At 43.2% G+C, this 26,306-nt stretch overlaps 1 protein-coding gene across 1 annotated transcript; it reads left to right on the top strand.

Moving 5' to 3' along the window:
• Window positions 1-571: 571 nt before the first annotated feature.
• Window positions 572-17,284, top strand: LOC144938481 (serine/threonine-protein kinase 35-like). The gene is made up of 5 exons (XM_078866333.1): window positions 572-1,105; window positions 7,528-7,811; window positions 9,928-10,137; window positions 13,857-14,210; window positions 17,204-17,284. The coding sequence occupies exons 1-4, from the start codon at window positions 790-792 to the stop codon at window positions 14,055-14,057; spliced, it is 1,011 nt and encodes a 336-aa protein (XP_078722459.1). The 5' UTR covers window positions 572-789; the 3' UTR covers window positions 14,058-14,210; window positions 17,204-17,284.
• The last annotated feature ends 9,022 nt before the right edge of the window (window positions 17,285-26,306 follow it).

Genomic DNA, 26,306 nt, shown 5'->3' on the forward strand with positions numbered 1-26,306 from the left:
CAAGTTTAAAATTTCATTAATTCACTGTTACATTGCTTTTATGGTTTTATCTAGGTGATTTCGAAAAAAAAAATTGGTTTGGCCATGTTTGTTTGTTGTAGTACGGAGTTAGACTGATGGCTTTAATCTAAGTTGTCTTGTGGTTGTTGTTTGACTTGCATCCTACTGGGATTTTTGCACACAGCGTTGGTGTAAGGTGCTTTTTCTGCAATATTTAGCCGTCTTTTCTTGGATTTTCTGTTTGCACTTAGTCACATAATCACTTGACGATGTTTTCTTGTTCATGTTTTAGTTTTTTCTTTGTTGCGGTTGCTATACCAAATAAATAAAACTGAAAAAACTGAAAACCACTCCGCTCGGGTTTCATAATCACAGTCGTAGCCCCGCCTCCTCATGAATAATTAACGACCGTCTCGCAAGCCCCGCCTCCCTGCAGCAGCATTAACGGCGTTGCGAAGCGACCTTGAAGCCCCGCCTCCTCATGAATAATTAATCAGACGGCTTAAGCCACGCCCCCACCCTCATGAATACCAAGCGTATGCAAATAAGGCACCATTTTGAACTGCAAACAGCAAGAACGGTGGGGAGACGATGATGGTGGCGAGCGTGACAGCAGCGGCCGGCGCTAGCACCGTCGTAGCTACAACAACAACGGCGCTAACGACGAGACAGTTTGCACAGTAACACCAGGCCATTGTCACAGCGGAGTAGGGGAGCACGGACAAGGCGGGGGTAGAGAGAGAGCGCGATAAGCAAGTGTGGAAGGCAGCCAGCCAGGAAGAGAACGCCATGGCCGCCGAGCCCAAGTACGAGCTGCTGAGGGAGCTGGGCCGAGGCAGCTTCGGCGTGGTGTACGAGGCTGTGGTACGGGGCACTGGTGCTCGCAGGGCCGTCAAGAGGATCCGCTGTTGCAGCCCCGAGAGTGTGGAGCTCGGCCTACAGGAGCTGTGGGCGCTGAAGAGCGTGCGACCGCCACGGGGCCACCACAACGTGGTGCGCTTCGACGAGTGCGTGCTGCAGCACAACGGGCGCGCTGCTCGCATGGCCAGGGACGACTACGAGCGCGGAGAGGCGTACCTGAGGCTCGTGGAGACGTCCCTCAAGGGTGAGGGGACGGTGGTGTTTGTGTTGTGAGGACGCGGCAAAGTTGTGCGATGTATGGGGCGCGAGTGGTGGTGGTGGTGCTTGTAAGTCATTTCGGGTATACTGTGGCATCTGGGTCTGTCCCGTGGCCTGTGTAAGCACTTATTGTGGTATCAAAGTGCACCTAGCCTGGCACGAACGTTGTGGGGATGTCACCGTCACTTGGTTGCAAACGTCGGCTGCTGTGAGAGGTGAGAGGTTTGTGTGAGGAGAGGTTTGTTTACCTGAGCCTCCTGGAAACATCTTATTAATGGTGAAGGACAGGGGTGTTGGTGTGTGTGAGGATACATGTGTGTTCGTGTACCTGAGGCTCGTAGAGACGTCCCTCAAGGGTGAGGGGCAGTGGTGTGTTTGTGAGGACGCGGCAAAGTTGTGTGATGTAGGGAGCGCGAGTGGTGGTGGTGGTTGTAAGTCATCTCGGGCATCCTGTGGCATCTGGGTCAGTCCGTGACCTTGCCTGCCTTGTGTAAGCACTTATTGTGGTTTCAAAGTGCACCTAGCCTGGCACGAATGTTGTGGTGATGTCAACGTCACTTGGTTGCAAGCGGCGGCTGCTGTATGAGGTGAGGAGAGGTTTGTTTACCTGAGCCTCCTGGAGACTTCTTATTAGTAGTGAAGGACAGGGGTGTGTGTGTGTGTGTTTATGAGGATAAATGTGTGTTCGTGTACCTGAGGCTCGTGGAGACGTCCCTCAAGGGGTAAGGAGATAGAGGGGAGTGTGTGTGGAGAGAGAAAGTAAAAACAGATGTGAGTGACTCGTGCAGACACATCCCTCAAGGATGATAGACAGGGTGTATGTGTGTGTGAATATCTCGACAAGAGTACAAGGGGTTGTGATCTCTGGGGGTCATTTTAGCTGACTTCGTCCATAACACCTGGGTCTTGTCCCTTGACCTACCCAGCGAGCGCTTAACACTGAACGTGGCCAAGGTGCACCTAGCCTGGCACACAAGGGCCGTGGTGACGTTGACTCCAACTTGGTGGCAGATGGCGGCTCTTGTTTACCTGAGACTCGTGGAGACTGCTCTCAAGAGGGAGGAATGCAGTGGGGAGAGAGGGAGACGCGGGGGGTAGTTTGTGTTGTGTTGTGAAACCCACAAGAGACAAAGGCGGCCGGGCGTAATGCTGGCCACCCACCCCCTCGTGTGCCGCGCAAGCCTTCAAAGTTGCTATTTGCTAACATTATTTTCCCCCAACATTCTGTTCAGGCTTTACAGGGGGAGGGGACGGGGTCTTTGTTTTTGTCATGAAGTACACTTTGGGCTCGAGGCTAAGCCACCTTGAAGGTTCAAGTTCATTTATTAGGTAGAGCCCTGTGAGCCATTCGGCTCTTGAATCGGGTGCAACCGCAACAAACAAAAAACATAAACAAGAAAACATCTTACAGTGAATATGTGACTAAGTGCAAACAGAAAATCTAAGAAAAGACAGCAAAATATTGCAGAAAAAAACACCGTACACCAACGCTGTGTGCACAAATCCCAGTGGGATGCAAGTCAAGCAACAACAACAACCACAAGACAACTTAGATTAAGGCCATCAGTATAACTCCGTACTACAACAAACAAACATGGCCAAACCAAACAACTTTTCGAAATCACCAAAATAAAGCCATGAAAGCAATGAAACGGTGATCCTAGGTTGAGGAAGATGGTGAGAGCCGTGTTGTGAGACACTGGTATTTGAGACTGGCAACTAAGGCAAGTAAAGTGTGTTTACCTGGGACTCGTGGAGAGAGTTCATTCGAGGTTGTGTGTGGGTGTGAGAGAGAGAGGGGGTGTGTGTGTGCACAACGGAGGGCGGAGGAGCGACCCTCACAACAACGAGCGGAGCGCCGGGTGTCTAAAGCACAGCAAGTTGGCACAGTAGGGGACACAGGTGGTGCATCAGCCAGTCATCTCGGTCATCTCGGTCAGTCGACCCGTGGCATCTGGGTCTGCCCCGTGACCTGCCAGCGGGCGTTCGACACTTCAGGTGGCCTCAAGGTGCACATAGCCTGGCACAAGCGTCGTGGTGACGTCACCGCCACTTAGTGGCGAATGGTGGTTGTTGTGTGTGCATTGTTGGCTGTAAGGGGTTTGTGCGACCTGTGTTTGAGGTATGTGCTGTGCATTGTCGGGGAAGCGTGGTCTTGTGGGCAGGGCTTGGGGTTGGTGTGCATGTTATGAGCATTTTTTGCAATGTTTAATGGAAACAAATTTCTGCATTTTGTGTTCAGTTTCCCTTCCTCTGCACCTCCGATTTTGCACGGTCGGCTGCATAGGGTGCGAACGAAGTTCAACAAACGTGTGGGTTTGTGCAGGGAGTTCATTGTGGGCTTTGTCTATGCGTCAGGTTTGCGCTACGTAACGTACTAGGTGCGTGTGTGGGTGGTGTATAATGTGGGGATAATGTATAGTGTCCGTGCTGAGGGTGTTCATGATACTTTGCATGTATCGTGGAGCGTGTGTTTGTACGGCGTGTGCCTGGCCTGACGTGCGTTGTCTGCTTGGTGTGAGGATGTGTGTTTTGGTGAGCACACGGTGTTGACGTGTTTGAGAGGTGTGTTTGCATGGGGTGATGTGAGGGGGAGGTGGTCTGCGATATTGTAGACAGTGCTTGTGCTGTATACCATTCACAATATTCAAACCAATTCGCAATAAGGCACCGTGCTGCAATGTAATAGGGGGTTAATACAGTGCATTACTGTACAGTGTCCGAGCATAAACACTAGTGCTCTGCACAGTATCATTTCCGCACATTACAATGTCCAATGCAATTTCAAATGGCAATAGGAGTGTGTATGTGCATTGGTAGTAAGATACTGGGGAGGCCTTTCGTGTATTTGTTACCTGTTTCTCTGGACGCTTCTTGAAGTCGTTTTTTTGGTCTTGTTGATCCGCGTGTGGGTGTCTTGGGTTTGTTTCCTATATTTGCATGATTACGTGTAATGTTGTTATTACAATAATGTACATCTGTCCTTGTAAATGCTTTCGTGTGCTTTTATGGCTTTATTGTGTTACCCCTGCATGTGCATTCTCGCAAGGACGTTACTTTAGATGTGGTGCTCTCGGTTACAAAACTGCCATCGCCCCCCTGCATTCCATTTTGTTATTAAACAACCTTTCATAAGGAAGCTCTGTAGGGCAGGATACGGCATGTTGTATAAGCAGATATACTGTACTCAGAATATTACTAGCCTCACATGGTGGCTTAAGCTGACAGAGTACAGGGGGTGATTTAATGCTTCCACAGGGAGACAATCTGGGAAATCTCTCCTAATCTCCACTGTTGGGAAAACATACTTTTAACATGTGCTGTAAACTTTACCGGGCGTTTAAGATGGTTTGTAACCACGATGGATAAATATGCGTGTCTCGGCCAGGGTTTAATAGTGAATTAACATAAATGCCCAATTTTTACAAAGCCATTTCATTGTAAAAACGTGTTTTATTTATAACGAGTGCCAGGTATTTGCTGCTTTATATGCGAAGACGGTGGTGGGCAATGAAGGCTGGTTGAAAGAATGAGCACAAAGAACAACTCCATCAGATCACCCAGCAAAACCAGGGTTATTCAGACATGTATGATACGTCGCATAAATAGGCTTTTGTTAGAACAACTCCTGGGACACATCAACAAACGAATGTCTCATGAATGCACACTTTTGAGTGTTTGCAGATACTCCATTAAGGGCCCCCAAAAAGAGAACCTGGCTTTGCCCAGTGTTTAAAAGCAGCAAGGTGAGGCATCAACCTAGGAGACAAATACAGTAGTGGTTTGTTTAATTCTGCTCATATCCAATTCCATATCTCCTCAAAGTCAAAGGTGCAGTCACAATACTACTAAAGTTACATCATATATGTTTACTTAAGCCCAGGTGTGTTGTTTAAATTCTAGACATTGGCATGTGTTGACATTGTATGGAGTAAGTGGAGCTGTAAATGGAACACTTGTATTTCCCATGAGGCAGGCTACAATGGCTGTGAGCGTCTTAAAAGATAGTGATGTTAAGGCAACAGCATACCACTTTGATTCGGTGGAGGTTTTTCCCAAAATCGCCAAAACTGAAAGTTTAAATCTAGAATAAATTATGTATATTTATATTACACTGCTTCGTCAAAGCAAGTGTTTGTGCTTGTTTTACTGTTTGCAGAAAAGGAGTGCTTATTTTAACTTTTTAACTGTTTTTTTTACTTACTTTAACTGTTTTATTACTTTACCAACATGCTGAAGGTGTCATTCTTTGAAGGAGACATCCCCTTGCAAACTGTAAACAAGCTGCAGTTGGGTAATTTAAATCCTAACGAACATTCCATTTATTGGGTACTTGGCTTTACTACCCGGCTTCGCCCGGGACTTTGATTCACCACGCCCGGCTGCCTTTGTCTCCCCAGTGGCGATGTTCACACACCACTTACTCGTTTGAGGCTGAGTCGACCTCGGGGAGGCCCAGGACCGGTTCAAATAATCGTCAACGGCGGTGGCCGTGAGCGGGAATCGAACTCGGGTCGCCGGGTTCGTAGCGCATCGCGCGAATCCCTACGAAGTCGCTGCCCCCCCGCCCATACACACAGGATGAAAACAAAGATCCCCCGTGTAGCCTGTGAGACTAGGGGGCAAGTGCTGTTAGCGAGTACCTATGAAGGCCGGCATGGCACACGAGGAGGTGGGTGGCCAGCGCCACGCCCGCCGCCTTTGTCTCCCCAGTGGCGATGTTCACACACCACACCAGTTACTCGTTTGAGGCTGAGTCGACCTAGGGGAGGCCGAGGATCGGTTCAAATAATCGTCACCGGTGGTGGCCGTGAGTGGGAATCGAACTCGGGTCACCGGGTTCGTAGCGCAGCGCGCTAACCGCTACACTACAATGCGTTACGCTTCCACATGCGCGGGTCACGTGACAGATTTGACGTCACAGCTCAATTGCCGTGCTAAAAATATATGCATTATTGAGCTCCCTCCCCCCCCCATAAGGTGTGTTTTTATAATGTTTTCATGGTGTACAGTCTGGAAAGTACCCACTTGGAAAATTTCAAGTTTGTTGCATGTCGGGAAGTACGCTAAACATTTAGAACCGACACACAATCACAACTTTGCCTTTTATACACATGGAGGTTAATGTGATAACATTGCAGTACATCCTGATTCTCAGTCCACAACTATTTTACCTTGCTACACAAATGAAATAAAAAGGCTTTTTCTGCATCATAACTATTCTTAGCCACATATTTATTCACGGATATATAAGTGAGATAATCACACATTTTTTAAACAATGTTATTTCTGAAAGTATTTATACAGATATGGAGGCAAAATGCAGTATTAGTCTCTTTGCACAACTTTGAGAAGTTTTTCAAGCTTAAGTAATTTAGTGTACACGAAATACTATGTCAATGTGTTCATAAATCTGTTCATAAATACCTTTTATTAATTTTATATTTGCATAGTACACAATTTGTTCATTTATCTTTGATGGCAACAACCTACATTTTGACCCATTTAAATAGGTACCCATAAGATAATGCTGTACTGTGACATTTGGAGGTAATAAAATCACAAGATTATAACAGCATGTAAACTGCATGGGTAGGCAAATGCTGGTGCAATTGCACCACAACTGGACTTGGTGGAATGATGTCAGTGCAGCCACACATGAACAAAGGTTCCCATGAGGGCCAACGTGCAGCAATAAAGCAGATGGCCAGGCTTATTTATTCTCTTGAGAGGATCATGGCCGCATTGGCCTCTCACTGCCCTTGTTAGTATTTGCACTTGAAATCTGCGTTCATCACTTTCCCATGTATAATATTTAACATGGCAGAGGTAGTGAAATGCATCTGTTGCTGTTTGCATCTGCATATCTGTTGAATTTTATTTTGTGATATTCACCCTTTGTTAAACACCCATTGGCATAAGTATAGCAATGCTCTTTGTTAAATAAAAAGTTGGTACGACCATGGCAGTCGCACAAAAAAAAATCGCCATTTTACACAGCTGTATAACAGTCTGGTTGCAAAGGGGAAGGGTACACATTTATCTGTGATTCACAAGGTCAGTCCTCTACACTATGCTCAGGTTAAGGAATATGAAGTAGTTAGTCCATATGCTAGTGTGCGTGTTGTGTGACATGGTCCATATGCTTGTGACGTGCAAGTGGTCGTGTGTGTATATGATCTCTATCTATATCGCCTTGTGCACTTGCACTGCATGTTAGATGTGCTTTGTAACTCCCTGTTAGTGACCCTTCACCTCTATATGGCCTCCGTGAACCAGGTGTGGCACAGGTCATCTCATTAGTTGTGAACTGCAGTAGCTGCTGCTGCTGTTTGAGCTCATGTTTGCACGCCAGTAGCATCGCTAACTGTATTTCGTTTTCCTCTCCTTCCCTGTGTCGCCACACAGGTGAGCGCTGCTTCGGTCCGGGCAACTCCTACTACCTGTGGCTGGTAATGGAGTACTGTGATGGTGGTGATATGAATGGCTATCTGCTGTCGCGCCAGCCCGACCACTGGCTCAACACAAGCTTTGCAATGCAGCTCAGCCGCGCTGTCGCCTTCCTGCACCGCAACAGCATCGTGCACCGCGACCTCAAGCCCGACAACATCCTGGTGGCTGAGAACTCCGGCCGGCCTGTGCTTAAGGTGGCTGACTTTGGTCTAAGCAAGATATTCGCTGGCCAAGGACAGGTGAGTGTGGGGAAATATTTTGTATTCTTACGTCATGCAATGTGCGAGCACTTGTGTTGTTTACTCGCCATGGCGTGATTGTGTCTTTGGACAAATGCACTCATAATGGAATCGCAAGATGTGTCCCATCACTGGAAATCCCCTGCCAAAGGCAGGTTATTGCATTTTAGCAGCACGTTGTCGGTGTCGATGCAATGAACTTAATGATTGAATTTTATCTGACTCACATAAGTAAGGGTTGGCTCTTGTCAGGGCACGGCATGTTCCATTCCATCCCTTGATAGCGTTTTTTGTGCCCTCCGATTTGTATTTATTTCATAAATGTTCAGTGCCCTTTTTGGTGTTTGGTCACAATAGAGATATTAATGACTTAATATTAACAACAACACTATTTTTACATTACATTTGAAAATTATTTTAAACATTTAGATTTTGGACAATGTACTGCCGCAGTGGCTTTGGCAAATAATGCTACAGGGTATTAAGGTCCACTGTGGTAATTCTAGGTGTCAGACTTGGCTAACAGCCATCGTATAAAGCTCATCATGGGAGCACATTAGACCTTTAAGCACGGCCGTGTCAAATATAATTGTAGGGAGTAAATTAGTGTGCCCCATTGGGAATAAACTAAAAACAGGTGTGAGACCCAACAGAGCAGCAGGGCCAATGCCAGTCAGTGTTGGTTGTGGGCCAGCATTTTTATGCCAGGTCCTCGGGCTCTGTCACAGAGCCCAGAACAGCGTCTGTTGTCGAGACTCGAAAGGGGGCAACATGTGGAAAGCGTTCTCCTCCAAACCAGACGCCTTATTAAATTGGAAATAATGATGCAAATGTCATATATAAACGAAAAAAGATGGCAAACAAACTAAAAAACAAATATTCCAATATATTACGATAATTTTTTTCATTTCTGATTTGGCAGTCTTGTTAATACAATGGCAAAACTTCACTTTCAGAGGTCTCTTTGCTGGAATTCTCAAATTTCCACGAACTGGAACTTCTCTTGCTTATTGGTAATATGACACGCTTAAAGCTTGCTTTACAAGAACAAACGGAGGCTTACTTTAATCGTAAATAAACAACATCAACAATAACCACCATTACCCAAGAGCAAAAGTGACAAGCATGTGGATGGCACCTCTATTTCTTTAAAGCAACTGTCTATTGTTACTTGTGCATTGCTTTAAAGTGTGGGTTTTGGGTTATTGCTCATGCACTGATTATGGTTTGTCAGGTAAGTGTACAGTGGAGTCTATGGGTAAATACCAACTGCTTTGTCTGCACACTTTATTTGTAGATAGCTGATGTGTCCCCTTGGCTGGCACATACAGGGGTCCAATTGCTTCTTCCTTGGGAATGGATTGTTGCTGATAGCAGCTGATGAAAGTGCAGTGTTTGGAATTAGGTTTCAATCTCATTTGCAGGTGCCCGCACGTTTGCGAATGTTTACGTATTAATTGTGATCGACTTATGCAGCTTATGATGCAACAGATTCCAGAGGCAATTTGTTCAAGTGTATAAACTGTATAGGTATAGTGTATCTGATGGGTGCAGCACTTAGCAACACTCCAATACAAACCTGGCAGCCTGTGGTTCAATTCAGGGCCATGGTTAACGTCAATGGCGAGTGATATCTGGAGTATTCCTGGGTCTTCCCCATACATATACATATATTCTAGTCATGTTATGTTTTTTTATAACGCTGTGTGGCACTACTCTGTGAAAGCCTCTAAAACAACGTGACATGCCACAATCCTGATGTAATCACAGGTAGACCAGTAGGTATATAACAATCCTCCACCCTTGCAAATGGGTGAATACATAATGATTTGTGGGTAAAAAAAAATATTCTTTTATGTTTGTCCGTTTTGGTTTCTATGGCTTCGTTCTGTTCGTTGTTTGTATTCCCACTCTTGTTTTTCCTGCTTTTTCCGAGCGTTCATGTAATGAAAATCAAAAGCAATAAATTTGTATACGTGTGATTCCATACATGTTGTCATGAATGTAACAATCCATACTCGGCTCGAAGCTCTGACACAGCAGCGTGAGCCACCTGGCTTCCCTCTATTAGGCCTCATTCCACTAAAAAGAGTGGGTGTTTGTGGGCACTGCGCAGGGCCCGAGCAATGGCGAGTCGGTGAATCGCCCATGGCTGTCCCCTGCATGCGGCTCTTCCTTCTACATGGCACCCGAGGTGTGGGAGGGTCACTTCACTGCCAAGGCCGATATCTTTGCGCTGGGCATCATCGTGTGGGCCATGCTGGAACGCATCACCTTCACCGATGCCGAGTCCAAGCGCAAGCTGTTGGGCTCCTACGTGCGCCAGGTACACGCCACACACACCTAACGCTTTCACATAGCCAGGGGTCGCATCCAGGCTGGGGTTATGTTTATTCAAGGGATGCCACTTGTGTCATTATAAATCTCAAGTTAAATGGTGGATTAATTATACTTGCTTTATTGTGTGTTTCCGTGTTGCTTTTTATTGTGGTCTGCAACACTTAAGTTAAATATAGGTAATCAACTTGCATAATCTTGATTTGAAGCTTTTGTGACTGCAGGAATCCATACTCTTTGGTTCTTTCGGTAAGTCACGTAGTTAGAAATAAATTAAAATGAAACATATCACGAAGTTTCGAATGCAACACAAGCAATCATCATCAGGTGGGAACACCACAGAAAGAAAACTAATTTTGTTGAAGTGGGAGAGATTGAGAGAGAGAGCTCTCGTGGCAAGAGGTTATATAGGTAAGAAGGGGGGAGGGGCAAGGGGGGAGAGAGAGAGAGGGTGGGGTAGGGGAAGGGTAGCGCTGCGTGGTGAGCGCTTGGAGAGGGGACGTGAGGCTGGGGGGGGGGAGTGGGCGGGGCTGGAAGTGGGAGGCCGAGAGAGCTGGGGATGCGGGGCGGGAGGGAAATTAACTCTGATAAATAGACCAGTACCCGGCAGATATGATAGACAACCATAATGCAGTTAAGGTTTTACCTGGTTAATAACATCCTTCCAATGATTGCTCAATTTGTATAAATCTTCAAGGTTTCAGTTATGTCTGTTTATATATCTGGATGGCTTCATGAACACACCTTTGATAGTAGCCAGAAGGTTTGCAGAGTACCTTGGTCTCGGAAAAAAACTATCATGCGAGCCCACAGTGTTATAACAATGGTCAGCTCTCTCCCACTTAAGCAAAAATAAATTCTTGCTGTGGGTTTCCCACCTGATGATGATGATTGCTTGTGTTGCAATCGAAACGTCGTGATTTGTTTTATTTTAATTTATTTCTAACTGTACCTCACTTGACTGTCATAGAGCCAAGTGAATTGGGCTGTGCTAAAAAAAATAGTCAGTAAAGTTTATCTTAATTGTATTGGTGAGGCACAGTGCAAGAATGCTATGTGCTGCCGAACTGTGAATTTGCGTGCACACGTGTGGAAGACTGGCTGATGCTGCCAAATGAAAGTTGGTCTTGTGGCACCCATGGGCCTCCTATTACAAAAGCTTGCGTTGGCCACATTCTTGAATGATAAGAAAGCCACGTTGTGTTTTTCGCTTAATTACCTCTCAATTGTTTACAAACTCCTCGCCAAGGGCATTGCAAGATTGGATGCCAAATCCAAATGTAGTATTTGTTAGCCAGTGGGACATAATAACCCATGATGTTCTAGCTCGCGTAATTAAGTTATACATAAATGTAAAGTATGTATTTAAAGTTGCTTAAAATGGCTGGAGTGAAAGTTTTGGCAAATATTCGGTATCATGTAATGTTAAAATAAATTCCGGAATCAATTTGTAAAATGAGTCGCATGCACTGCCTTTCCTGCAAACACAATCATGCAGGTGTTGTATTTTAATTGGTATTGATGAAGGTACGTCTTGGCAGGGCATCTTCCTTAACTCTATGTCTTGCTGTTAACCAACAATTCTGAAAACATTATAGTAGTGCAAATTTGTGGGCATTTGTGAAATGTATAAAATCTCTCTTGAACCCCAAATACTTATTCCATTGCAGGTACAACAAAATCATTGTAGATTCAAACACCGTTTGTTAATTTAATAATTATAACCCACAATCATAATCACCATTCCAAAACGTAACCAAAAAGACTGATGACAGTCCTCCCATGTGAAAACACTATGCTGGCATCATTGATTTTGACGGAATGTTGATATCTCTGAAGTATGTGTATCTTCTCTTCTTGCATTGCAGCACGATAATAATGCCATTGCATGTCATGAGTATTGCATGTGTTTTCAGCAAAAATCTTAATCAATTTAACATGTAGGCTTCTTAATCAAAAGCCAACATCGTAAATGCTTTTGGGAGCTTTATGTTATAAACCCTTGGACTACTGAATATGCCACTCGAAATAAACTGAATATGTAATAAATACTATTGACATTGGGTGAAAATGTATTTGAAATTTTATATCTGCTGTATTTGTGATTGGCACTACTATTGGAAACTAGTGGAAATGAAACCCATAAGTATTTCTTTCATTACTTGAATAAAATTAAGAAAACGTGTGTTACGTTAAATTCGTTTTTCTTTTGGCCAAAGTACATGCCAGTTTATGAGTGGCACATGTTCCCACACTCAACATTTGCTATTCATAATATTATTTTTATATTTTACAATTAATAGATCCACAGGGGAATACTAAAATTGCTGTGTGCATTCTTAAATGTTATTCCTTCCAGTAAACTTAAGATGGAGCACGTTTAATAACAACGCATTTTCGTACCACGTATACCAAGTTATTGAGCACATTCTAAACTTCACCTGCACGGTATTGATGCCACAGCCTGCGACATGTCTTTCAGGGGGTTTGACCTATGTTTTGAGAATCACTGTTCTAAGTGCTTTATAAAGAAAAGTGCAATTTAAACTGACATTTATTTTTAAGTGTCGCATCCTGTCGTCTGAAAGCTGATGAAGGGTGAAGCCATTATTTAGTTCTCATGCTACTTTACTGCTTTTTATATTTTCATAAAGGCATATTTTAACAAACAAAATTTAGCTACATAATGCATTGTGGTTATATTTGCTTTTATAAGGCTGCAAGACACTTGCCGTTTTCCTGCAAAGCAGTATCATCCTAATTGCCCTTCATCCAAGTGTGTGTTATGTAATAGTTATGTCCTGGCCTAGTTATGGGTTTTTTCCCCATCTAATGGGGCTGAAAAAAACAGTCCCCTGGGAATAATATTAGCTTCATTGCACCACTGTTCATACAATAAAATGTTATTAAATCACAGGAATCTCAAGATTGATTTAATATAACATGCTCTGCTAATTCCCCACACAAATGACTGAGCAGCTTTAAAAATTAAACCTTTACTGCTTTGCTCTTGTGTCATTGGCAAGCATTAGCCACTGATATGCGATCGACTCTTGCAAATGTACCTACTGCTGCAAATATATTGCTATGTAAAATAGAAATGGGTTTCTTTCCTTTGAATGTATGTGTATGCAAATGATGCGAGGATTGTAAGATAGGGAAAGGGTGAGTTTAGAATAGAAAGAATAGATTTTGGATGATATCAAGAAGAGACTGTTGTGATGGGTGGGTACGTGCAGGAAATAAGGAGGGCAGGTTACCGGGACAGGAACTACAATAGCTTAGCAATCCAGCAGAAGAAAGAAAGCTATGGGAATATGTGGTGTTTTCAATGTCATTGGCCCTAATGGCCTCATATCTTAGCATAATAATAATGTCCTTAACTTTTTTATCAGAGTCTGTATTATATATCACCAATACCCTGGTGGAGTGTTTGGTCATTGGGTGGACCCAGAGAAAACCCAAGTATACGAGTGGGTAACATTCATAGCTTTGCATGGATATATAAAATAATCCATGGCTGCGATGCCATCTCAAGCCAAAACTTGCAATATTTGGCATTCCTGGGCAGTCTGGCATCTGGGCATCAACCAGACTCAATCATGCAACGCTTTAAAGATCAGCAGTCGGCATCGTGACAGATTGATCCCAGCAATCTGCCTCTTGCTCGGACTTCGCCATTACCGTGCGCGTGTGCGTGCCGCACAGGGCCGGCGCATCGTGCCGGTGGGCGAGGCGCTGCTCGAGAACCCCCGCACGGAGCTGCACATCCCACGGCGCCGTCACAGCCCCATGAGCACGGCGATGGCGGTGCTGGTGCGCGAGATGCTGTCGCCACACCCACAGGAGCGGCCCGACTCGGTCACGCTGGAGGCTCGCGTGCGCGAGGCTGTGGCCTGCGCCGTGTGACGTCCGCACCGCTCTGCCTGCCATCTCCACCGCTGACACCCCTTGACGCCCATTCTGCTGCTTCCCCAGCCTCTGCACCTGCCCTTAGTGTGTACCTACTACCTCCTGGCTTCATTCTCCTCAAGCCCAGCCAAGAAAGCATCCTTTGATAATGTGAGTTCACCACCAGCAGGGAATTTCGATTTAAAGCTTTCGTGACTGCAGGGATTCATCTTCTTGGTTCTTTCGGTAAAGTCACGTAGAAGGGAAATAATAAAATAATGAAAATAAAACATAATAAAAAGACGCTGTCTTTCCGACAGACCTGTTCTTCACCTGAGGACGGCTGCTTGCGTTGTGGCCGAAACGTCGTGAGAATTATTTTATTATGTTTAATTTTTATTATTTTATTATTTCCCTTCTACGTGACTTTACCGAAACAACCAAGAAGATGAACACCAGCAGGGACGTAATACAAACAAGTCAGAATGCAAGCTGTCCTCAGGGTAGGAAATTTTAATGGCTCATGTGTCTGGCAGTTTCATTGTGGCATGTCAAGTCTCCAGATTGAGTCATATGCACACCCTTGGGAAGACACAGGTCTCCTGTTTAGCCTATTAAGTCCTAGGGACAGTTCACAAGTGTCTGCGAAATGGTTTGGCCAGCATGGCTGCTTTTTCCACAGTTTGCTAATCTTTTATACATTGCACCCAGTACACATTGTAAGGCTGATTTGACAACGGGGAAGTTAATGGCAAGTAAAAATTTGCATGGCCGGTAGTTGAAACAATGTAGCCAGGATTTTAACACAGTGCACTGCATCACCACTGTGGCTGTGTTCATATACACACGTGTACTATACAGTGCTAAAACTAGGTTGTCACTATTTCATTGTGATTGCCAGTTTCATATTCATACGTGACTAACTGCGGTATGTTTTCTCTACCTGCCCACTAGTTAGGTGGAGAATTATTCCACTGCATGTTCAGAGACCACTTGTAGAAATTCGTATTTTTCCATTGCTAATCACACTCAGCCCTGTCTAATGGTAGATCTGGGTCTCCGTTCTCTATTGGGAGCCTGCAAGTTGAAATGTCTTCTGTCAACCAGCGTTGGTTGCAAATTCAATTCAGATGAGCAGTGTTCAGCCATGCCTAGACATTTACAGCAGGCATTGATAAATTGGATCCATGTGCACAGTTGATGTTGATTTATTGTAATAGGTTTCCCCACTTGAAGATTGTTTCCCCACATGGAGATGGATTGGAACACACAGGATCCCTCTGATCGTTTTATCACAGACAATCTGACAATCTGAATGTGCATTGCTTACTTAAGCAGTCGAGCAATAAAATGTTAATTCAGTTTTTCTTGGGGTTGAACATTTACCCACCAGTACCAGCATGTCAAATTTTTGTTTAAAAAATCTTCAAATGTCAATTATTCATGTTAATATCCTGTATTCTACAAAGATTATTATTATTTAAAAATGCACTTACAAAGTGATAATATCCTGTCTGCATTATGAAAATGTTGTTGCCCTCTAAATAGTTTGACGGCACGCTGGGATGAAGATTAATGTGTGTCCCTTTCAATCAGAGTGATCTTTTAAACAAAACAAAAACGAAGGCAGCCTATTGAATGCACGCGGACATAAAAAAAATCTCAGTGAGTGCCAACGCAACCGTGGCACAGAGTATTACAAGACAACTTATTTTCGGTAGACTGCACGGCATTGTAAGGCTTATACAAGCTTTACTGCAGCACGATAGTACCAGCGCTTTGAAAAGTGCCGTGTTGTCAAATTACATTACCAGCTTGAGAGTGAAAATACTGGGCCGCTTGTAATGAGGCCAGTATATTACTCACATTCGGACGAATGATCATGAATCATTTGTAAAGCTGGCTGTTGGGGGAACAATGGTGCAGTGACAATTTAGTCAGCATTTTAGTACTTTCAGTCTTAGTCTAGTCTGACAATGTGTGAAACTTTTGTCAAATTCTTTTTTGTGGATTTAATTTTTTATCTTTCGTCATTGCTCTTATTATTATTTTTATGTTAATTAGCATTTAATGACAACAGTGACTAAGACTTGACTCAATGTCCAGGAGTTGTCATTGACTTGTCTCTAAGACTGAAATGCTGACACTGCATTGGTTGGTGCATTTCTTTTACAATATTGTTTCCAATAATTATTCTTAAGTTTCTTTGCCTGGGATGAGATCGTTTACAGTTTTGTACCATTTGTTATTAACATTTTTAGATACTACATTGGTGAATCGACAATACCAGCTTAAATATAACAATTCGGCAGTCACAAACAGTTTATTTTCTCTTGACAAATCGATCACGACAGCTCATTATCTTTTCCCTGCAGGTGAGCGCAGGGATTCATAACAAGGCTGGCATTTGGTTAGAAGAGACGCCCTGCTTAATGTCATCGCTCAGAACTGCAGCCAACATGATTTACCTGCTGAAATAGACAGTACTGCTTGAACCCACAGTCCATATATTAGGGACTCGCAAGAGCACTCTGGGCACAAATTGTACAGGTCCTAACACAATATGGTGCCCTTGAAATTTGAAAATCTTTGTCGGCACTTCAAGAGCCGCAGGGAATGTATTCATGAAGAACTGGCTTTTAAACAAGTTATCTGTGCTTCCCCCTCCATCAGCTGTCAAAAATGCGCCCTTTGTTGGCAGACACTCCAAAATAATTAATGATAGCAAGCATATCACTGTGTTGCTCTGCATACATCTCGAAGAGGCATTTCAGTGCACTCCAGAAGGATAAAACAAAGTGCTTACTGTAACCGCCGTTTTGAAATGGTAACAATTCTACAGTGTAGGCTGGAGGTATTGCTAATGAGTAAATTAAAAATAAACTCTCCATATTCTTGGTTTTTTCGGTAAAGTCACATAGAAGGGAAATAATAAAAGAATACAAATTAAACAATACAATTCTCGCGATTCTGAGTTGCATGCAGCACATTTGCAAGAAAGCCTTAGATGGAAATTCTTGGCCATGTTCAATCACATCTGGCTGTTTGTGCTAGCACACAGTGACCTACACTTACACACGGAAGCTTCCAAACCTCATTTTAGGTTTCTCTAATTTTACTCGCAATGAGTTCCACTGAATTAACAGTGTCCCTTGTGTTCACAGGTTTCCCGGTTCTCAAGCAAGCCATTTAACACCACTGCAAGGCATTTACGTGGGGGGGGGGCGAGAAGCGTGGAATCTGGGAGGTGGGGGCGGCGATAAGGGGGTGATGCGGCTGGTGAGGGGGCAGCTGGAAGGGCTCCGAAGGGCTTTACAGCATCCATCGTGAATCCACAGTACAAGGGGTGGTGGCTGCTACAGGGCGGGGTGACACCTTTCGGTCAAAACAAACGCAAGGCACAACTGTTTGAGTGCCACTTGAACACTGTGAAACATAGTAACTTAAGTAATAAAGGAATATAAACTGACCAGTGATTTGTGCGTGGTGGGATTGGCCTTCTGAAAATGACCAAAGCTGGCTGCTTCCGCTTGTTTAAGAGGAGAACTGATGAGTGAATGTAGCCATGATTGTGGCGCTGTTTTAGCATACTGCTGCAGTTTCCTCTGAATGTTAAACTACCTGGCATTGGTTTGAAAAACTATATGAATAAGGTGATGCCCACCACATCACTGGACTTGAAATGGACCATCGTTGAGTTTATGGTGTAACTTTATTTTTTATGTTGTCATCATTTTATGCGAGTACATCGTGGCTGTGACAAATGTTTGCGCTGCACTCGAGTGTTCTGGCTGTATGGGTCGATGAAGTGAGTGAGCGAATGTGTCGGTGAATTAAAGGGACATGCAAATAAAAAGAGTAACACCTTCCCTTAATCATTCCAGGTGAAAAGTAAAGCCTAGTTTGAATTTCCCTTTGAATTGAATGTCCAAACAGCATGACGAGTGACCTAATGATATTCACTAGGTTAACTTTCCACTAACATTTGAAAGGGATCTATGCAATTACTTTTTCAGTTCGATTTTTTAATAAACTTCTTTAAAAGAAAAACACAATTTTATTCATGTTAGAGCAGCGTCGGGTGCATTTTTTTTTTATTGGCGATTTCAGAAAATGTAGATATATTTCCTTGACTGCATGGCGCACGGGTGGCTGGCATCCACTCTAAAAGCAGCATTTTGGTCTGGACAGTGTATTTACGTTGGTCCTGTTTCACATTGGTCCTATGTCACATTGGTCCTGTTCACATTGAGCAGTGCTTTGCAACAGCTTTTTAGCGTTTGGCCCACATCTCTCAGTGTATGGCAGTGTTTAATTCCTAAGCCATGCACAGAGCATCATCTCAATTTCTGTCATTTGGTTGTTGGACCAATCTTTGGTACACGGGGTACCTACTCTGGCACACATGCAGGGGTATAACATTACTATTTGAAAATTGGAGATTGGTACCACAAATCTGATATACCGTGGAATATTTATAAAATCTTTGTCGCAATCTCTAAATTCAAATGCATTCACCAGGCTGTGTTCCACTTAACATTCTGCGAAACATTTACAGGTACAGGGGGGATTCACAGTCGTGAAAGATTTGACGTCTGCTTTACATGGCAATAATAGGCAATGTTAAATAACACACATGCAATGTAATATTAGTGGAATTACTTTTGGTCAGTATGGATTTTGGAAGTTAAAATGTCGATGGAGTGGGCTTCTGGCTGGCACTAAACGGTGCAAATGGTGCATCTACATTCATCAAACTGGTTTCACTTGTATAGGTGCACTGCCAATGGCTAAGAGCTGCATTTTCTTTATGCAGTCTTTGGGCAGGTAACATGACAGCAAAATCCCAAATATGCTTTGAGCAGTGTAAATACACCTTTAATTGTCGGGCCACTACCCTAAATGCCTCACAAGTAGCACACGCCGTTTGCACTTATGACCAGCAGAAGCGTGTTTATCCTGCGCCGCAGCTTGGTGCAATATATGGGTATAGCAGGTGAGATTGGGCAGTAAACAGCAGATGAAATTGGCCATTTTAAGCACTCAAAATAGAAAATGTAATTCAGATTTTAAATGCAAAACGAGGCAAATTCTCATCGTTTTGCATAACATTCTGAGCACTTAGAGCGATAATGACCTTGTTCAATAGCTCTACATGATTACAGTGCACCTATATTTAAGAAACTAAAAGCCACTCTTATGTCCAAAACAGCACATGCCACTCCTACTGCGTGATTTGTAGTGGGTTCTTGGTAAAAAATAAATTAGATGCCCATTGAGCATAGCAAAATACCTTAATTGGCAAGATATATTAAACGCCAGAAACGGTTTCCCTAGCATTTTAATTCATCAATTTGAAACGCTGAATGAGTTTGCTGCAAGGTGAAGTTGGTGTTGTAAATGGCCTATCGATTACTGAATGTTCAGGGATGTTGCTTTGAACACTTGCGTCAAGTCGGCAGCAATGAATGGGCCCTTAAGTGCATTTGACGGTAAAAAGGTGTATTTATTCATTTGTTTGGTGACATTACATGATACATTGCAGCAGTGAATAAGTCTCCATCCCTTTACATATGCATGCCTTGCAAAGCATTCCTTGGTCAACTTGGCTAATATAATTTCACATCAATTACAGTTACTATTAGAGCATAATGTATGGTTTATACATTTCCGTGCAACTCAATCATTGAAAATTGTTCACAATTCATGCTAGGTTGTTACTATATGGGTGTTTTTAATTGTTAAACGCAACATTTATTATGCTAAAGTGATGTACAAAATGGTTTTAATTCGCACGTTCTAATATGCATGCTTTTGTTGCACTCGTGTGTGTAATTTTTACCAACAGACGTACACTAAGCCAGGACGTAATACATGCTAAGCTTTCAGTAAATCCACACAGTTTCTAATGACAGATTGCTGACAGAATCTTTTGGAGGTTTAGTGGTTGCTGTGATGGCATTACATATAGCACCAAATTATTACACCATTCACCCATTTAAAAATTTTGTTGTAACAACATTTTAACTTCATCTATACATTTTGATTTAAAGCTTTCGTGACTGCAGGGATTCATATTCTTGGTTCTTTCGGTAAAGTCATGTCGAAGGGAAATAATAAAATAAAAATACAAATATAAAACAATAATAATTATCACGACGTTTCGACTGCAACACAAGCAATCATCATCAGGTGTGAAATCCACAGCAAGAAATTTTGAAAAAAAGTGGCGGTTTTTCTAACGTCAGGAAAGAACCGCCACTTTTTTCAAATTTTCTTGCTGTGGATTTCACACCTGATGATGATTGCTTGTGTTGCAGTTGAAACGTCGTGAGAATTTGTATTGTTTTATATATTTTTTTTCCCTTCTACGTGACTTTACAGAAAGAACCAAGAATATTAATCTATACAATTGTACACCCCAATCACACGTGCCCAGAAAACAAACAAAACATGCTATTTTAATATTATTTGCAAATTCCTGTGTTAAAAGTAACGTCTATAACATTTGATCATGTTGTGTTGCTACCCTTCTCAAAAATAATATATCTGCTAAGCCAGTTTGCATCAGTGCTGAGGAATGGAGAGCTGTCACTACAAGATTAATTTTAACCCCCTGTTATTTGCACCCACCATGTGCTTTGTTGTTACGACAGGCGTTGTACAATACCAAATGTTTACCGGTTATGTGCTTATGTGCGTTTCCTACTACGACCAAACTGCACCCTGTTTGCATCTGTCTCAACCGGCTGGCTTTGTTTATTGCCCTCCTTGCATCGGAATCAACAGGCATTCGCTGCGACTCGCAAATTTGCTGGACAATGGGACCTTTACTTACGGTTAAGAAACAACTTGGGGCCCAGGCAGCGGGTCGTTGGCAATTTTACGTCGCGTTTGTTCCACGTTAGATTTTTCCTGTCCGTAAACGGGAAACCTCGTAAGGTGTGCAGTTGGAGGGACCGTTACAGTTTTTTTAATGAGATTACACAACCTTGCACCAGCCCATCGGTCCTATTTCTAATACGTATCTCATCACCCAGTACTATTTGATGATCATTTTAATCAAACGTTCAATAGTTTTTTTCCCACTGAAAGCATGACGAGGCACTAATCTGTTTACAGCCCTAAGTTAATGGTGGTAACTCCACATTCCTACAACCGGGATTAAATTGTACGAATCGGTGTTGACAATCCCATGGGGATGAACGGCTGAATTAACCTATAACTGGGACTTCTGGCAACGTTCCGATAGCGGTGATTGGGCTTTTGCTAGCGCTGCTCCTAGACTATGGACTTTGGTCATTAGGCAGAGCCATTAGAGTTATTTAAATATGTAAAAAAAAACACCGTTTTAATTTGACCTTTACCCCCTATTCTTAGCCGTTTATTCTGGTTTTGTTTTATTACCTGTTTTCCATACACGGCGCATTGTGATCTACGGATGAATTGGACTTCACAAATTCAAATTATTGTTATTCTCTAACCACTACACCACTTAGCTGAATTGTAATGTAGCGATCGGGATGACTTAAATCTGTTCTTTATATAATTTAAGCATAGGCCACAATATATACATTATTGACAGTAGATGAATTAGTGGGAGCAAGTGCCTACTTTTAAAATCCTATTATCGTTTTTGGACTGCCCCTCGTGCTTCAGAAATAATCGGAGATAAGTTTTTTTTCATTAAGTATTTAAATCTGGGGAAAACCCAGCGGGGTTCACTTTGCCCGCTTTTCAAACAGTGCAGGAGAGATGATACGTGGCATTTGACAAGCATCTAGGTTGACTATCGGTGCTTACATTTTAACGTGTAAGGTGACGGCTTGAGTCAATATACCTCGCACAAGTGGTTCGCCGAGCTTTTTAAACATAAACAACCAGCTCTAACCATTAGTGCATTAGGCATCCATTGGTACGTTTACCTCTTGATTAGACGGGCAACTTTAGAGAAACCACATGAACCCCACATAAATGTGCTGTGATGATTTTCTACATCCATTGTAGGTGTTCGTCGACTGTTCTACAATCAGTGTATCAGTGAAACCCCCAGGTTAATGCAGCAACGAAACTTCAGTGTAAAAAAAAAAGTTCAATTCATTGTTATTTATTACATCCTAATGTTTAAAAAAAATTGGAAAGTGTGAGACGGTAATAAACGAGCTGCTGAAATAATTTTTGCTGGGTTTTTAGTCTTTTGTTATTAATTCCCTGTAACGATTGGAGGACGTGCGACTTTCCGGAGGCAGTGCGCGCACTGCTTAGTAACCTGAAGAAATGCGGAGAGAGAAAAAAAACACGAGTTCTGAACAATTAATATTGCTGTGGGGTGTGATGACGCGTGGGTGGGTGTTTTCAACCGAACATGTCGCACGGCATTACGAGAAAGTTTTAGATGATCGCGCGTGCCTTTGTGCAGGATACAAGCGATGGTGTGGGAGATGTGCTTCCTCCCTCCCCGTGTGACGTGTGAGTCGGAGGCTGCTTTGTTTATTATACCTGCATCCACAGATTGGTGCACTTTTGGCGCAAAAAAGAAAGCCATATTCATTTTATTCAGTTACCTTCGTCATTTAAATTATTGCTCGTTATCAATGCTGTCTAAATGTCATTTTGTGGTAAAAAGTGAAAACAAATAAACAATGTGATTAATTTGGTATACTCTCGGCTTGCAAGTTTTTCACACAGTTTGTGATACAGTAAACACGTAAATTTATTTCTGAAATATAGATTTAAACGTTTCCTCAAGCTATAGTCCAACTATGCTTCTTAATCCTGGAATACCTATCTTTGCTAATCTATTTCATTATTGTGCTTGTTCCCATACTTTTCATGTAATTAAGCTTTGGACTCCACTATCTGCTGCCATGTTTTGTCTTTCTGCAAGTGGAGCTCAACAAAGCCGGTATCAAAATTTCATCGCGAAAACATTCACCATCTCGGAAGCCAGACAATCGATATTGCACATTTCGCTATAGCACGCGACTAAGGAAATTTAAGTTCGTGTCGAACTCAGGTCCATTTCCTATAGAAACACATTCCTGCGGAGGGAGCTGGTAGGAACGTTGGGTTGCTCGGTCAATGGTCAGGGTCAACGGCGGCGTGGTGTATTCCGCAAATATGCCCGACTGAGGGCGGGCACAAGCCGGCGTGAGTAGGTTAAACGTTGAGTTTTATAAGGGCACCACGGCGTGACCAGCCCCTCCCCACCCAGCTCCTCCCCACCCAGCCCCTCCCCACCCTCCCGACCCAGCCCTTCCCTCCCCACCCAGCCCCTCCCTGCACGACGGACAGACGGACACAATAATCCCCTGTGGGCTGGTGTAACCAGGAGGTTCCTACCAGTAATATTGTCTTTGTCTATACCGTATGCATCAGGTAGTTCACCAACATTGGCCTGACTGCTTGATAAACTAAAATTTCGACAGTGGCCCAGAGTTTGCTTGTATTGAATCAATGCTGCTGATAATAACATGCGCGTCATGTAAGGCCGTGTGATCGATGCGTTGTGTTGAATGCTCGTTTTTACAACGTAGAGAGGTAAATATGTGAAAGAGACGTTATTTACTTTGTAATATATACGCTAATTATGACGACTAGGAACGACTACATTACATTCAGGGTTAGGTCTTAGAGCTAAGAGCCGGAGTGCTACGACAGTTACGTTGTTACTAAAGCAGTGCGTTCTCATCAAACACATTGAACGAACGATGCCAGAGTGCGCGGGTTAAGTCACATTGGCAGCTGGGTCAGCTGTGAGCAGGAACACTGCTGCATCAGCCCGGCATGAAAGGCGCTTAACAGAGGTCATGATAAGAAATGTGTGGATGCCACCAAATCCGCGGTGCGGCTTTCCTTGGTAAACAAGTGTAATAAAAATGGTATACAATCTAATATACAATCTCATAACTCAGCTGTAGATCTACTGGTAGGTAGGAAACACTTTTTAGAAGGGCTATTCCTGAAACGTCACATTAGATATTTTTGTTCCTCTTAGCGCCAATGTTATTGTCGAATTTGTTTTGCTGTTTCATATCTGTTAATACTCGCCACATTCATCTGTTGTTGTGTACACTATATAGCAGGTTAAATTCATTTGCAACCTTGAAGAAGGAATTGCCGTGTTGTGGTTTTATTTTTTCCGCCAAGCAAATAGCTGCGTTTCTTTTTCACGTGAGACTTGAGCCCGCGATAAAGCATCTGCCACGGGACTTCAAAAAGCAGATTCAAATCCATCACGGCGAGGACACGTTACGTAACCCTCAATAATGGAATTACACAATGCAGACATTATCTGCCGCTTTCACCACGCATGGCCAAGCACGTGTTGAGACACACCGAGTATCATTTTGTCCAGCTGTATATATATAAACCCTGAACAATTGGAGAGACCTTGATAATTTAAAATATCGATTTAAAGCTTTCGTGACTGCAGGGATTCATCTTCTTGTTTTTTTCGGTAAAGTCACGTAGAAGGGAAGTAATAAAATAATATGTTTTATTTTATTATTTTATTACTTCCCTTCTACGTGACTTTACCGAAAAAACCAAGAAAATTTAAAAGATGTTGTTCATAGAATAAATATGGTGTCGTGCCGCAATGGCCTCGCGCGGTTACAATGTTTATCGTCCAAGCGTATTACAAGTGCGTGCTCTGCCTAGTGCCCTCATTTGCCCAGGAGCCAAACCTGATTCTCGTGCATCCGAAAGCGCAGTTTCGATCCAAAATAATCGGAACACATGAATTGTCGCCGCTTGCGATTGCAGTATCGTTACTTTGGCAATTATGCTACCGCGGTTAAAATCGATCCTTGCGTTTGACGATCCGGGCATCAAATTAAAGAGCGGGATTATTTTACAAAAGATTTGAAGCTTTCGTGACTGCAAGGATTCATACTCTTCGGTTGTTTCGGTAAAGTCACGTAGGTAAAAAGAAATAATAAAAATAATTGAAATAATAGAAATAAAATAATAAATCACGACGTTTCGGAGGCAACACAAGTCTCCGTCATCAGGTGGGACCGTCACAGCTAAATCCTCACTTGATACAGTAAATTTAGCTGTGACGGTCCCACCTGATGACAGAGAATTGTGTTGCCTCCGAAACGTCGTGATTTATTATTTTATTTATATTATTTTTATTATAAATTTTTACCTACGTGACTTTACCGAAAAAACCTAAGAGTATTATTTTACAATGCATGCGAAGTAGCTGTCTGCAAATGTTACGTTCGGGCGAAAGGAGTGAATGAGAGTGTGCAAACGAGACTGCATACAGACGGAGGCACGAATCACTACAGCTGAGCCCTTCCGTGCAAAAGGGCCCATCTCTATTGGTGTCTCCAAGCCAGTGGTGGAAATTCCTCATTCCCATGGTGGAGCCTGTTATCTTTATAGGACATCCACCTTTGACTTCCCACCGGGCAGTATCTATTTTAACTACCCCCCACCTATGGACGATGGGCTGTGTGTAGCACTGATCACAATTTGAAATCACTGAATTCCGAAAATTATCGTGATTCGCGCTGCAAATCTACACGCCTTTTAACAGCATGTTATATAATGTGCGTTAATCTGGCATGTCGGCGATTTCTCTGGAGGAAGCAGTGTGCGCATTTAATCTGGTTGAGCGAACATTCAACGTGCCCCGATTCCCCTAACCCCTAATCTCTGCTCAGCTGCCCCATGCAATGCACATAACTCCTCTCCATCCCCTCCGACTATGGAAATAAATCCAACCAATAGGGCCACGGAGGGTTGCCACCCTTTCCGCAGATTAAAACTTGGACACGTTTTTTTCAGTCAGCACTCGGTCTATTATCAAAATTGTGCAGTACACTGTGTTCAAATTTATCCGTTACTTGTCGTGACGGGTACTCCAAGATCCGACCGTGCCTGTCCAGTGCTCGCCTGAGCTGCAATTGGCTTCCGTTTGCCGAACGAATAGATGATGGGGTCGCACTCGTGAAACACAAAGTGCTTGCCACATAATAAACCACAACACATCGCTGATCTTGTCAAGGAGCATAAACCATCATCACGCGATCTCCGGTCATAATCGCAGCGACTTGTGGCTAGCCATCAAACAAAGACGGTAACTATGCCGCGCGCTTTCAGATGCGCTTTTGCGACCGTCTGGAACCCTCTTCTTTCCGATATTAGGAAGCCACTGGAGCTATGCAATTTTTAATCTCGATTGAAAACTAATTTCACTTGCTGTTTGTTGTGTTTAGTTTGTTGTCCTTCCCCCGCACCTCTGATACGGTG

This window comes from Lampetra fluviatilis, chromosome 22, assembly GCF_964198595.1.
Source record: "Lampetra fluviatilis chromosome 22, kcLamFluv1.1, whole genome shotgun sequence".
In the NCBI taxonomy this organism is placed as follows: domain Eukaryota; kingdom Metazoa; phylum Chordata; class Hyperoartia; order Petromyzontiformes; family Petromyzontidae; genus Lampetra; species Lampetra fluviatilis.